The sequence below is a fragment of the Poecilia latipinna genome, unplaced genomic scaffold, assembly GCF_001443285.1.
Source record: "Poecilia latipinna isolate Pla-1442-1.1 unplaced genomic scaffold, P_latipinna-1.0 Scaffold1619, whole genome shotgun sequence".
Classification (NCBI taxonomy): domain Eukaryota; kingdom Metazoa; phylum Chordata; class Actinopteri; order Cyprinodontiformes; family Poeciliidae; genus Poecilia; species Poecilia latipinna.
This window is the reverse complement of record NW_015114235.1, coordinates 8039-22247: the sequence shown is the minus strand read 5'-3', so window position 1 is coordinate 22247 and position 14209 is coordinate 8039. Positions and strand designations below refer to the sequence as shown.

Genomic DNA, 14209 nt, shown 5'->3' with positions numbered 1-14209 from the left:
AATTTAGTCAGATATTTGAAAAAATTATATTTTGTGTATATTCTACTCAAATTTTGTGCTTTATCCTTAGGACCTGTTTTGTTCCTTTTCTCAAGAATCACTGGCTCTAATAAGCTATGAAAAAAGTTTTTTGATCAATTCTATGAAGTGAGATTTTATGAATGATAAAATCATTTGATAAAATACAAAGTCTAAGATTAATCAGTCATGATGTGTTTATAGTGCTGAAATCCAAAGAAGTTTTTTTTTTTTTTTTTTTTTTTTTCCTTCACAAAAGATTCAAAATTACTTCAGAACCCTAAAAAAAAACAAGTTAAAAGGCTATAGCTTAGTTTCCGCACGACAAAAGAGCAGAGGTTTTCCTGAAACATCATCATTATTGTTTTGAACTTAGAGTGAGTTCAGGAGCTGCTTTACCATTTTAGGTTGTCAATCATATGTATGGGTCTGAGGTCCACCTCAGGCTGGTAAAAACAAGTGCCTTCCCATTTAATTAGTCCTTGGTAAATCTCTTCAAAGCGTGAAATCAATCCAACAGCAATCCACACAAATCTCCCTCCTCTTTGTGCTCCAGCAAATTAGCCCACATGCCCTTAATCTCTAGAAACGTGTGCATCAAAACGTTCAGCAGCACCACGCCCACTCTGAAATACACAATTGATGTAACATATTCTGCTGTGTTCAAATAATTATAGTCCAACATCACCTGATTCATCACTGTTTTTGGCAGAAATAATATAATTAATTCAAATGGATGAAGTAAATAAATAGAAAACCTTCAGACCCTGCCTTAATGATGTACATAATGTACTCAAAACAAGCAGTGTGGAATCTAATCAGTGATCTCACCAGTTCTGTAAGAAAACAGACGTTAAATAAGCATCAGTATTATGGAGGTGCAGGTGAGAAATGTTCATGCTAGTTAGAATGATTTTTTTTTCTCAGAAAAATGTGAAAAAATAAATGTTATAGGTCAGAAATTAGCATCCTTAGAACAACAAGCTGACTGGACAGCAAAAACATATAAAGAAATGCAGAAAGTCAGTACATTTGAAATCAGTTCAAATGTGACTGCAAATGGAAACTGTTCAGTGAGATCAGAGAACAACCAAAATGGTAAAAACACAAGTCAATGATCAGCTCCAACAAAGGCCCAGTTACCTGGAAACACCGACACAGTCACGCAGCAAATTTGGCAGAGTTAAAAGGCACCAAGCTTTCAGCAGACAGACGCAACAAAGTCCCACTGCTGCAAAAAGTATGTGCTGAGGAGGTTACAATGTTCCAAAGAACATTTCCTAAATGGAAGTGGTGCAACACTTTAGGGACTGATGAAAGCAAAATTGATCTTTCTGTGTCAAGTAAATTGGGCCCCAAACACCTGATTCAAGCCACAATACGCCTCAGAATACTTCAGAAAATCATGTCCTCATACAAAAAGGAAATGCCTGTGAAATAGGTGTTTTACAAAAAAAAATAAAAAAAGACCACAAACCCTCCAAAAAGCGAGCGACATCTTGGTTTTAGCTTCAACAACAAGATTAGCGTTGCGGTGCGACCAGCCCAATGCCTGGACCTTAATCCCAAAGAGAAGCAAGTGTTGACACAAAAAAGCCTGTTTCAACACAAACGTCCTGGGCTGAAACACCTGTTCATAGCTGCCACAAGTTGGACGACTTCTGCAACATTTTTCAGTTTATGCAACTAAATTTAAGAAAATAAAGATGCTCCTGTTTTCCTGTGCTAAAAAAAAATAATAAAAAAAATTGATAAACATTTTGTTGCATCTCTCCGCTGTTCAGTGGCATGTTAAGAGGGAAAAAGAAGCAATTTGGAGATTTTCAAGATTTAATCACTGCTTATCACTACCGCATATTAAAAATGTCACCATACTGTTCATTTAATATAATCTAATAATCCCAAACATGGTTTCCTAGTTGTGAATGTTTAAAAATCATTACAATAAATTCTAGAAACACTCGAGATAAAGCAATTCCTTTTAAACACATGTAGAGGCAAACAGTTTATTGCTTTAACTGTTCCAGTATCTAGTTTTAGCTTTTTAATCCAGATCCAAGGTATCAAGCATATGTCTGATTTAGAATCCAGGGATTTATTAGAGACTGGAGGCACGTGCGGAGGCAGCTCCCCTTCTTTGAGACGACCACTTTGCATTATCAGATCAGACACAAAGAAGAAGAGGAAGAGGAGGAGCGGCCAGCAGAGGAGGCACAAAGGTCAGCGTCTTGCTCGGAGAGGATAGGCAGATTACAGACGCAGGTGTGGGACAGACAGGAGATCAGACATTTGGCCATCATTTTAACTATATTAGTAAATTAATGATAATGCATCATTGTGAAGCTGCTCTTTACGAGGGTAACATGACAAAGCAGGTGAGCGGTTCGCCTTTCCTGAAGCCCTTCTTCCTGAAGACGCCCGTCAGAGTGGTCACCCCTCGGCAGCAGAGACGACACACGCTCCCCGCCAGCGAGTTCAGAAACCTCACCCCACAGGATGCAATCAGCGTGTTCGAAATAGAAAGAGAAGGTAAGTCTATGCTTTTGATATTCATGAATGGAATTCTTGCAACTATCGCCAAAAAAAAGGTAAATTTTTAAGATTATGTATTTGTAAAACATGGAGTTTTCTAATTTCAACACTATGGAGAAAAAAAAAACTATATGTGTGTCAGCTGATTAAACATGAGAGAACATCATATTTTCTTTCCTTTCAACTTAATTGCCTCCTTGATGATGATAATCAGTGTCTGAAATGCTTCGCAGCATTCGTGTCCGTCTCTGGCGAGTGCCCACTCACGCTGAATGAGGTGCTTAATTTTCTGGGTCAGTGCCCCGAGCTGTCTCTGGGTTGGTTTGAGGAGGGGCAGTTGGTAGCCTTCATCATTGGCTCCGGCTGGCACAAGGAAAGGCTTTCACAGGTATTAGAAAAAAAAAACAACAAAAAAACATTTCTATAAGAAAGATATTTATTTTTTGCAACTCATCGCTGATGGAAATCTAATCTTTCTAATCCAGGAGGCCATGACCCAACACGTTCCAGACACGCCTACTGTGCACATCCACGTGCTGTCGGTGCACCGCCACTGTCGACAGCAAGGCAAGGGATCCATCCTGCTGTGGCGCTACCTGCAGTACCTGCGGTGCATGCCGGGCCTCCGCAGAGCGCTGCTCATCTGCGAGGACTTCCTGGTGCCCTTCTACCTAAAGGCCGGCTTCAAGGAGAAAGGGCCCTCGGAAATCTCCATATCCAACATGCAGTTCCAGGAGATGGAGTACATGCTGAACGGGCAGGTGTACGCGCGACGGAACAGCGGCTGCTAGTCGGCTGCGTTCGCTGGACTCAATGTAACAAACCCTGTTGCACTGGTGGACTGGACTCCACACCTAACCCAACGAGAAAGGGGAGAGAGGTTTGCGTGGACAGAGTGGAGTGACAGCGGATTCAGACAGCAAATTGTTGCTTTTTACCGACAGACATAACATCATATTCTTCATCATCAGCTTTTATCTCAATTAAACCCACTGTAGTTCGTGGCGAGTGAGGGGGCCTAAAAAAAAAAAAAAATAAAACTGATTAAATTACAACACAATCTTTAGAAACGTCGTGTTTCATTGTTTGATTTTAATAAACTACACAACATCCAGCAGGCGTTAAGAAAAAGTAGCACACATTTTTTATTAATTAAGAGTCGTTTTTTGTCTTTTTGTTCTTTTTACCGTTTCAATTACATGAGGATAGATGGGCGGCTAAAACGCCGCCGTGTTCAAAACAATAATCACTTCTCGAGAAGCAATAAACAAAAGGAAACATTCGAGTGCTCAGCATAATGTAACAAAAATATGGCAGTAGTTGGTACATTTATCAACAAGGCACCAAAGGTATATATGTATATATATTTTGTCCCTGCTTCTGAGGTTGCCTGAATAATTGTTGCAAATGTTGAATATGATCCTTCAGCCTGTACCAGCGCCTTGGCTTCTCCAACTACTTGATCTCAAGTAAAGTGAAACCAGGCGCTTTGATGGGTTTTTGAAGTGCCTTAGCTTTGTTTCACTGGACAATAAAAGCACTGACAATGATTGTGAATGGGAACGTAAAGGAAATCCATATGATGAGGAGTATAGGTATTCATAATGACACAGTAAAAGAACACAACGATAATCTTTTAGTTCACAGAGAAAGAGGAAATGTTCCCCTCCCTCTCGGATCAGTCCACAACGATTGACCTGATGCCTTCATGCTTCGTTGCTCGCGCTTCAATGGAGGTGGGCGTTGAGGTCGTACTTCTCGCAGAATTTGTCCGTCAAGGGGATGCAGGTGATCAGTTCGCACCAGTCGCACTTGATGGGGTAGACGTAGAAGAGCACCACGAGGCCTGAAAACAGACCGACAAACACCAGCAGGAAGACGATGATCTGGCAGCGTTTGCGGTACAGGTCCATGCGGCCGAAGCTGACGTAGGGCAGGAAGGCGAAGGACAGGAAGAAGCCGGAGATGAAGCCGCAGATGTGGGCGAAGTTGTCGATCCAGGGCAGCAGCCCGAAGGCAAAGAGGAAGAGCACCACGCACAGCAGCTTGATGAAGGCCCTCCACGGCTGGGCCAGGATCTGCCAGCACTGGAAGAGCTCCACAAACAGGCAGGCCAGGATCCCAAACTGAGAGCCAGCGGGACCCACCTGAGACGAGGCGAGAGAAGAATTAGGAAACAAAACAAGGTGAACGCGTCTTGCAACCTAGAAGCTCTGCTTACCTCTGCTCTGTAGGGTAAGAAGATAGCCGAGGCCAGGTTCCCGGTGATCCCACTGAGGATGTAAATGATCGAGATGCGCAGCCAGCCAGCCAGTTTCTCCAGGTCCCTCAGGATGGTCATCTGGAAAGCCACCGACACCATGCAGTGGAGGATTCTGGGAGGACAGACGCGGACAAAAGTAAAGCGCATGAGGGATGGAGATTCCACAAAGCCGCACGTGTTGAGAAGATAATCCTCCGGCGCTGGAAGAAGCACTGCTGCAGAAATCACTCTCCATCTCAGGGAAGCTTAATGAGTTCACGCAGTGAGGCCACTTTGTTAATTATCCAGGAGAGAAATAACAGACGACGCAAAGATGAAGCGCTTCTTAACTGTGGGAGGTCTTTGCTCTGCCTGACTGGCAGCTTTAGACTGCAGCTAGCATGATAACGCCAAAACAGAATACCACTGTGAGCGAGCAGTTGGATCAAAACACACATATTTTTGGCATATGGCAAACAGATGGAGTGTAAGATATAAACAGATGAATCTCAACAACAGCTGTTTTAGTTCACAACAAGTTCCCTTCCCTTATGTTGTTCCCTGAAAGATTATTGATTTAGGGTATCAGTTCTTCTAGCGCAAGTATTCATATGGTTCGAACTTCTCCAAATGTCACATTCCAACCACAAACTTTAGTGACTTTTATTGGAAATTTTACCGTCGACTGGTTTTCTTTCCATTTCACAGCCGAGCACTACGTGGTACTGGCCTGTCACCGAGTCGACAGCCGTTCTGCGAAGGCTGTCGTTCGTTAGACAATAGCGGTGAATAAACGTCATCATGAAGACTGAGGAAAACAGCTCAGGGGATCCGGTAACATGCCAGTCATCAGCCGTACATTAAAAAAAAAAAAAAAAAAGGGGCAGAGGGGCAAAAAGAAAGCTATAGTTTGGGTAAAAACAAGCAATAAGAAGATGTCCGGTTCAAATAGGATCGAACATCTAACTTTATGCAAAGAGGAAACCTAGCAGGATGGCGACAGTGTTATGCTGTGGGAATGCTTTTTACTCAGCAGGGGACACGTGATACTTGATTAACCTAAATGCAGAAAAATCCTGGAAGAAAATCAGTTGGAGTTTTTGTTTTTGGTCAAACATTTTGAAAACCATCACAATCACGCCACGCTTTGTGTGAATCAACCAGAAAAATGTAGTTAATACATTTAAATAGTTTACAGTTATAACACGTAAAAAAAAAAAAAAAAATCATGGAGTATGGATGATTATACAAGCAACTGCATGGAAGAAAGTAGTACATCCACTAATAATATCTCCTGCCTTTTGATATGGCTGTGCCTTGTTTGTGCTCCACCTAAGGAAAGAGACGGAGTCAACTTCCTCGTGCAGAATATGAAATCAGACTATCATCTTTTAATTAAATTTTTCCTCACCACATTGTGTGACCAAATGTTACACAACAGATGCAGATATTCTGTTGTGATTTTAATGTAACTAAACTGCAACGTCTTACGCCTGAGCTGAGCTCCTTGAACACATTACGTGCATTAATATCCTCCATGTGGCTGCAAACTATTTTAATTTGTTTTGGTCCTTAATACACTGCCGGGGAAACACTTACTTTCACTTTAACACAGATAGGAAAGACATTCTATTTTATTCTGCACATTTTACAACTATTTCAATCTTTGATACCTACCTGGGATGATCAAACAGTAAGAAAAACGACATAAAAGCTTGAAATGCGCCTTTTTACACAGTCCAGTTCAATCCATTCCCAGGTAGTGTTTCACGCCAGGAAATTTTTTTTGAAAAGATCGTGCCAACATGTGTGACTCACCCAGCATGCAGGAAAAGAGAAAGCCAGAGCCTATAAAACTGATCTGGAATCTCTGGGTTGAGGAAAGGCAACAATCCACAGACATCATCCATGCAATGCACCTGAAAAAAGGACAGCATGTTCAGCTGAATCCCCCAGTGATTCAAAAAGAAACACGTGATGTGCACAGCTGCTTACTTGCGAGCAAAGAGTAGCCTCCTCATGGAAGTAGCCCTTCATGAAGTCACAATATTCCCTGGATGTTATTTCACACCTTGAAGCAAAACCGCAGCGGTCAGTAAGCTAAAACGTTTCTCTGGTTTGTGTGATCGGCCCGAATGTTTCTCACCTCCCTTTGGTTCCGATGCAGCAGGGCCGGCCTGTGATGGTGCAGTCTATGTGAGGCAGGTTGGTATGGTTCCCTGTGTTGTACCTGGTACAAATCTAACAAAAACAGAACAGAACAACCACTGAGAAATTAGTTGGGTTATTCCAAACTGGCAGTCTAGTTGAAAATTTTTTTTATTGAAGCTAATTCTTGTAATAATTTCATTTTCTTTGGATTCGAATCTACGAGACTGCAGCACATTTCGTCAAAATATACTTATTACCTTGAGGGTAATAAGAGAAATTCAAAAAAAGAAACAAAAAAAATAAATAAATAAAAATAAAAAATAAAAAAAAACTGGATGGTGAGAAATAATGTCTCCAATTAATTTGGACAATTTAATCCTGAAAAAAATAAAATAAATAAAATACTTGATTTTTTTTCCTTTTCATCAGTAGCGTAGCTTCAACTGAATAAAGACAATATTAAAGATACAAACAACTATAAAATATTTAATTAATAATTTGCTTTTACTGTGAATTAAGTGCCACTTTAAAAAGTGAAGGTTCATTGTAATAAGGATCAAAATCACGTCGGGGTGGAGGCTTCAAATTACTCACAGGCCACTTCGTTATGTCATCGGGCCATTCATGTGGCGACACCGAGGCCGGCTCCAGACATATCCTGCAGTCAGAGAGAAATCGTACACAACAGATGTGTAAAATGCTTCATCTACCATCAGCTCACGCTGTCGCGTTTCCTACCTGGGATCCTGATGACACACCGAGCCATGCTGCCTGTCTTTACCCTTGAACTGTGGGGTGCTGTTTAAAATAGCGGGATCATTCGGCCACTTCACCCACACAGCTAGAGTACTCTGCACAGAGGCAAACACAGAGGATCAGAACCATTCACCGCGTTTCTTAGCAGATGGATAGGTTTAATGTTTTTTAAACGGACCGAGCATTCCTCCTCCGAAGTCTGAACGCAGCCGGAGCGATCGTTCCGAACGCAGCACGCAGAGTTGCGTTCAACAGCTTTCTTTTCCCTGATAAGATTGTGCACTTGCTCATCTTGTCGCATGCATGGAGAATATTTGGCCCCTAAATGGATCAGGGATTCCTAAACGTGGATCCCACAAAAAAAAAAAAAAAAAAAAAAAAAAAAAAAAACATAAAACATCCAACACCTGCACGCAGGAACGTGTCAGTTTAACAAAAACATTAGGAAGGAGGAAGGGTTAACTTACAGAACCAGGCCCGATCCAGAAGTTCTCCTGCTGTACAAACTTGACATTTTCATAGACACCTTTGTTTCTTAAAACCTAAATCAAAATTAAACAGAACAGGGATCAGTATTGGGGTGAAATTGTGCGAGTAAAAAAATGTTTATTGAGGTGATGAGTAGGACTCACAGAATCAACAGTTTCATGCTGAGAGAAGCCCACTGGTGCAATACCATATATACATACAGCCAATATAGTGATGACTAAATGAACAAAGGTGATCCAGTATGTGAAAAAAGGCCTGAAAGAGACACACAGCGTGTGTTAAAGGCTGGAGTTTATCCGATACTGTCACCCACTGAGGGAAGCAGCAGAGAAGCGGGACGGAGGCTCTGCCACCTGTGGTCGTCCATATCCTCGATCTGCCTCTTCACGTAGCTGTCGATGCGTTTGCGGTAGGTGCGGTTCGTCAGCTTTCCCACCATGCCCAGCCCGTACGGCCTCTTTTCGCGAGCAAAAAGCTTCTTGACCGGCACGACGATGCGCTGTCCACGCCGCTGTCCGTGAACGCTCACCACCTCCTGACGCAAGGGCACCTTTGGTGGTCCTGGGGTTCCTTCTTTGGCTTTGCGCCATCCTCTTTCCAGAGGCCTGGAGGGGAGGATGGGGAGGAAACGAGATTATTAAAAAATAAGAAAGTGGCATGGGATTAGGGTTTAAAGGTTAACAGTTTAAAATAGCAGTTTGTCTAAAAAAAAAAAAGGAATAAAGTTGAAAATCTGTATAACATTTTTTACATCCATGTAATTGGAAGCACATCCTGTTATGAAGACAAGCTGTGAATAAATATTTATCTAATGTGTTATTACTCTTCAGAAAGTAATAAGCAATATTAGGCATTATTCAACATCAGTCAGCTCTTCAATATTTTCACTACTCCAGTTTTTAATCAAAGTTCTTCTGAACAGTGTTTACAGTGACCCGTTTTGTTCGGATTTCCACAGTGATGCATTTTAATCAGAACTGCTATTATTTTGAAGGTTTCAATTACTCACATTCAGCAGCGTGCGTATCAGCATACAGTAAGTGATGTCTTCCAGCTGTTATTCTGAACACAGCTGTATTTCGTGTTATATATATATTTTTGTTAGATTTGCAGTTCCAGCGTAATTCTTACTGAAAAACCGCTTTAGAGCCAGATAGTTTTTTTTTTTTTTTTTAATAAAAAATTAATCGCTAAAGCCGACTATGCTGATGACATATTCACTCACAGCATGAGGTGACTTCTCTCAAGCTCAGTCTTATCCAAGGCACTGCCTGTCAGCTCCATTTCATCCTTCTTGGTGCCGGGCTCTGCCTCTTTGATGGCCATCTCAGACGGAGACTCAAAGACCTCATCTGCATATGTGGACAACTCTTCGTGCATCAGGATGTCCTAAAAACAAACGTGGAGGTGAAAAACGGCGTAGAATTTAAGAAGAGATGACTTTTTTTTTTTTTAAAGAATTAGATCAACATTCAGCGTTGGATAGAAATGAATTCAAATTGTGCTCACTCTAGCAAAGAAGGAGGTGTCCAGTTCATCGGGAAAGTCGACCACGTCTTCCTCCATGAAACTGGCGGGAGTGAAGCTTCGCCTCTGCGCCCGTTTTAGAGTGCTCTCTCTTAACGAGCGCCCCTAAAAAGATGAAGACAGAAAGTTCAACATGCACATTTGCAGCCGTAACAAAATCAGTGCAATACAAGAAAAGTCGAATTAGTGGTTGGATTTCATCCTGCTCCGTTTGCTCTTTCACCTTGACCAGTGCAGCTGCAGCCCTGAAGCTCATCTTGGCCACCGATTCCCTCTTGCGCCTTCGAGGTAGCCGGTTGAGACCTGAGCGGGAGCTGGTGAAGGAGCAAAGTGACGCGGCTCCGGGCGTGATCGGGGTCGGAGGCACGCTGTAGCCGTCAACCTCCTCCACCATTCGAAAGGCTCTTCCACGTGCCAATGGGTCCACGATCTGCAAAACCAACCAAAGTTTTTGGTTATGGAACATATAAAAATATGGAGTCTGCTCAGTCACATGTTTTGTTTTTTTTTTGTAGAAAAATAACAGTAAAAAAACAGGTATGGTTCAAAATATTACATCAGGTAAAGAAAAACATGGGTTCTTTTTCCAGATGAGACAGAGGAAAAAAAAGAAAAGAAAAAAGAACTGGAGTCAAACAAATACGGAAAATAAAATGTGCAGGAATGACCAAAAAACACAAACTATTTAATTGCTTTTCAAGATGTATTCTCTGAAGAATGCAGCTTGAATTCTTTGAGGACTTTATCAATAATAAAAAAGCAACATATTCTTCAGCCTGGTTCCATCATCTTTCATATCAGTTAACAGATCAGCATGTAATTTCTTTTCTTGCATTGTGTTTTTACTACCATAATTTTTTAACTGGGCTGAGACATGGACGGCTTGCTGGTCAGGTTAGAAAAAGGACACAGTCATCACGAAACATGTTCACCTGCTTATTAACACAAACAGAAAATCAGTTAATCACATGGTAGCAAATCACTGCTTCTTAGGACTCCAGATGTGGTAAAGGTGATTTCAATGCATGATTAGGATTTATTATTTAATACTCCGCTGAGTCAGGAACGTGTTCTTATACACATTTTTGTTTTAAATTGTAGCATTATTTCAAACGGCAGCTCTCTTGTTGGGTCCATATTTTATGTGAAATAGCTTGGAAGGTTCTGCAACTAATAATTCAGACTCATTTAAATTAGCAGACTTGTGCATGTACTAGTTTTAAAAAATGCTAATGATTGAGTGACTCCAGAATTTTCTTCTCTAAAATAGATGATCATATTTTTTTTATTGAGATATGTTTTATAAAGTCTTTGTAAAACAAAGTTTTACAAAGATATGTTGTTCATGTGAATAAATTAGTTTTGTGCCATTTTGCCACTCTTAGCTGGTTGAAAATCATCTAATAATCATTCAATAAGTTGCAGCTGTCAAACAGAAAAAAAAACACAAACTAACAAAAACCTTCCGAGTAATAAATTGTAGAAAAGGTAAGAATTGAAAATGAGAATTTTCTGTTGCAATGTGTTTTACATGTGAGCAATTTTGACATGTTAAAAACAAACAGAAAATCGTCATGCTAAAATACAGAATTGCTAAAGCTGTCCTTCACCTTTCATTTAATTAATGAAGCGGCTTTAAGAAAAAGACAAAAAAAAATAAATAAAATAAAATAAAATTTTATTCACCTTTTGCATTCCATGCTGCGAGGACGGCACGTAGAGGGGAGGTGGGGTCTCAGTGCTGGTCAAGGAGATGTTGTCCTGGCTCGGCAGGTCCATCTCCCGGATCACCTGCGGTTTTAGCTTCCCATAACGGAGGCTGCAGTGCCGAAGACTTTTCCTCTGCCATTTCTGTGTGGCGTCGCCGTCTTTACTAACTCCAAACCAGTCTGCTGTTCCCCTAACACCAGAAAGCAGAAGCTTTTCAACCGAGATCTTCAAACTCACATGCCAGAGACATTCAGAGCAAATCGCTAATGGTCCTTGTAGGAGCCTCGCACATGTGGAAGTGGGTCAGGAGGAACATGCAACACCACCCTAGGAAAATAACACTTCCCAGAGTGTAGAAAAGGTGTACTGGATAGTACAAGTAGTGGGCAGAGTAGACGGAACAAGTCTAGACATGTTGCTTGTACAGCTACACACACACACACTCTCTCACGCCCACGCATATGGATAACAAAAAGAAAGTGATTAAATACAGACACTCCTATGCTTAACAGCCACCAATCCAATTAGCTTTCACTAACAAATATCAGAGTGCATTTTTCCATTATGGACATTCACACATTAAAAGTAGACACGCACATTCATTCTGTTGTTGCAGAGGCCTAATAAGCACCAGAACAAAGAAAGTTGCAGTTCCCCCGAGGCCAGGAAGTGGAAGTTAAAACATTGTTCAAAAGGAAAACAGGGCAGAGCGAGCCATCTCTCTTCAATGATTACAAGCTACACAGTAAATGTTACGTCACTCAAGCTTTTATCTATTGTTTAACCCTCAGTTCTAGGAAAGCAACAGTGGAAAAGCGTCTTTTCTTTGCGAACGGTAAGACGTTTTCGTTGCCATGCCTCATCTAACAGAGAAACTCTGAAGGGGCCATTACGAGTTGGCACGCCAGTTATCAAGCTCTGGTTCATCAACAACCATCATTGCAAAGCTAAAACAGAGTGGATTCTTCTGAAGCCTATCTGCAGGGAAATGAGGGACCATTCCAACTACCGGGACGAGTCATTACTGCGGCTCCCGTAAGAGGAAGAGGAACAGCTTTTGGTTTCACTGTATGACTCATTAAAAAAATAAAAATAAAATCTGACTAAGAGGGAACTTGGACTGACTGAAAGAAAAAAAAAACAATTACATCTTGTGATGTGGATTTTCTACAAAGAGGGCATGCAACATCTCATGACTTTAAAAAAAAAAAAAAAAAGGAAATAGTCCACCCTCTCATTTCCCCCATCGTCGGCACACAGATTCATCCCAGTGAAGCCTGCGCGAGGCTGTTCTCGTCGTACCTGAGCAGAGTTCTGGAGAGAGAGTGGTGTTTCCTGACGCTGCGGCGTGCAGCCCGCTGCCCCTTAACGGGGACAGTGTTAATCCGCTCAAAGTGCACTCTCCTGCTGCTGTGACCAGCCAGGACAGGGCGGGAAGGTGACGGCAAGGTGGCAGGAGGGGACAGAGGAAAGGTGGAGAGAAGATAAAAGTGACAAAGGAAAAGAAAACAAACCAAACAAACAAATGCACCTTGGGAGTGCTATGGCCGTCTTCATGCAAAGAGAGCAAAGCAAGAAGTGTGGTCAGATTGCATTAAGATGTTAATCACCAAGTGTTTGGAAAGTTAGAAAAAGGGAAAGAAGAAACACTGCAAAAGTCATGAAAAGTTGATGTTTTACAAGTCTACAGGGCAAAAGGGAAATAATACCTCTATTTTATCTTATAATAAACATTTGCTCATAAATATTGCATTTGATAATGACATAAAAAGCAAAAACATACTCTGGAGTCTAATGCTCTGCGAGACATCCATGCACAATTTCGTAATATTAAAGGCAAAGATATTGTTCCTTTGTGTTCATACCAATGAGGTACGACGAAATATATCTAGATTCATCTTATCGCCTTCTCTTACCTCTTTATGGTCTGAGTAATGGATGACTGGCGTTGTAATACAGGCCGCCGGGTGTCAAAGATGTCGCGCGGCGGAGACTGGAGGTGAGAAGTCTCCACCGGCATGCTGATACTGCGCAGGAACCCCTGCCGCCTCACCGGCTACACAAGAAAAAGATACGTCAGAGAAGTGCGAACACAAATCATGCCGTACAGCAAATGACAAGGGTGATAAATACTGAGAGAGGCATTTCGCGAGTGGAAGAGAGAGAGAGACAGACAGAGAGAGAGAGAGAGAGACAGACAGAGAGAGAGAGAGAGGGAGTACCTGAACAAAAGTCGGAGGCTCGTCTAGTGACATCTGAGCCGTGGGAATGTCCAGTCGGAGCCAGGGAGGTTTCTTCCTCTGCAGGCTGCTGGTGCTTTCCCGCCGTGGTTCAGCCATGTTTTGTGTCCCGCTCCAGGCCTGCCAGCTATTGGGATTAAAAATAAAAATAGACAAATGGAAAGGTGAGTAAAAACACTAATTTCACAGTGAAATATTACCATTAAAATATAGGATCCTAGCAGAAAGCTCTACTTTAATATTCACTTTTTTCCTCTGACCAGTGAGCAAAGTGATATCCAATAGTTGATTGCCATTTCCTCAAAACCTAATAGGGAAGTACAAAAATAATAATAATAATTTATCATTATTATTATTATTTTTTTTTTTGTTGAAGGAGGAGGAAGCTTGCAGCCTTAAATATAATCCTTTAATTCTCACTTCACATCAATCTTAATCCCTTTTGGTGGTTTAAAGCAGCTCAGCACACATCTATCAGAGCCTAATGACTGTGTACGCATTCCCATGACGAGGCCCAAAGACCACAGAAGGTGCACAACAAACC

The 14209-nt window shown here is 41.5% G+C and overlaps 2 protein-coding genes across 6 annotated transcripts; one reads left to right on the top strand and one right to left on the bottom strand.

The window, feature by feature from the left end:
* The first annotated feature begins 1990 nt into the window (after positions 1-1990).
* Positions 1991-3674, top strand: LOC106964066 (serotonin N-acetyltransferase-like). 2 transcript variants are annotated; one of them, XM_015059314.1, is made up of 4 exons: positions 1991-2237; positions 2362-2547; positions 2784-2938; positions 3036-3674. In XM_015059314.1, the coding sequence occupies exons 1-4, from the start codon at positions 2090-2092 to the stop codon at positions 3339-3341; spliced, it is 795 nt and encodes a 264-aa protein (XP_014914800.1). In that variant the 5' UTR covers positions 1991-2089; the 3' UTR covers positions 3342-3674. The 2 variants fall into 2 exon arrangements, with proteins under 2 accessions (XP_014914800.1, XP_014914801.1); XM_015059315.1 differs by having other exon boundaries at positions 2157-2280.
* A 1-nt stretch (position 3675) lies between these two features.
* LOC106964065 (inactive rhomboid protein 1) lies at positions 3676-13816 on the bottom strand. Of its 4 annotated transcripts, none has more exons than XM_015059310.1 (18): positions 13648-13816; positions 13342-13481; positions 12728-12835; positions 11402-11615; positions 9939-10145; positions 9698-9820; positions 9414-9577; positions 8542-8793; positions 8332-8443; positions 8167-8241; positions 7878-8039; positions 7682-7794; positions 7538-7601; positions 6939-7033; positions 6788-6863; positions 6611-6711; positions 4772-4925; positions 3676-4697 (listed from the first exon to the last, which is right to left on the bottom strand). In XM_015059310.1, exons 1-18 carry the CDS (start codon positions 13762-13764, stop codon positions 4278-4280), a joined length of 2697 nt encoding a protein of 898 aa, XP_014914796.1. In that variant the 5' UTR covers positions 13765-13816; the 3' UTR covers positions 3676-4277. The 4 variants fall into 4 exon arrangements, with proteins under 4 accessions (XP_014914796.1, XP_014914797.1, XP_014914798.1 ...); XM_015059311.1 differs by having other exon boundaries at positions 12728-12832; XM_015059312.1 differs by lacking the exon at positions 12728-12835 and having other exon boundaries at positions 13648-13815.
* Between the last annotated feature and the right edge of the window lie 393 nt (positions 13817-14209).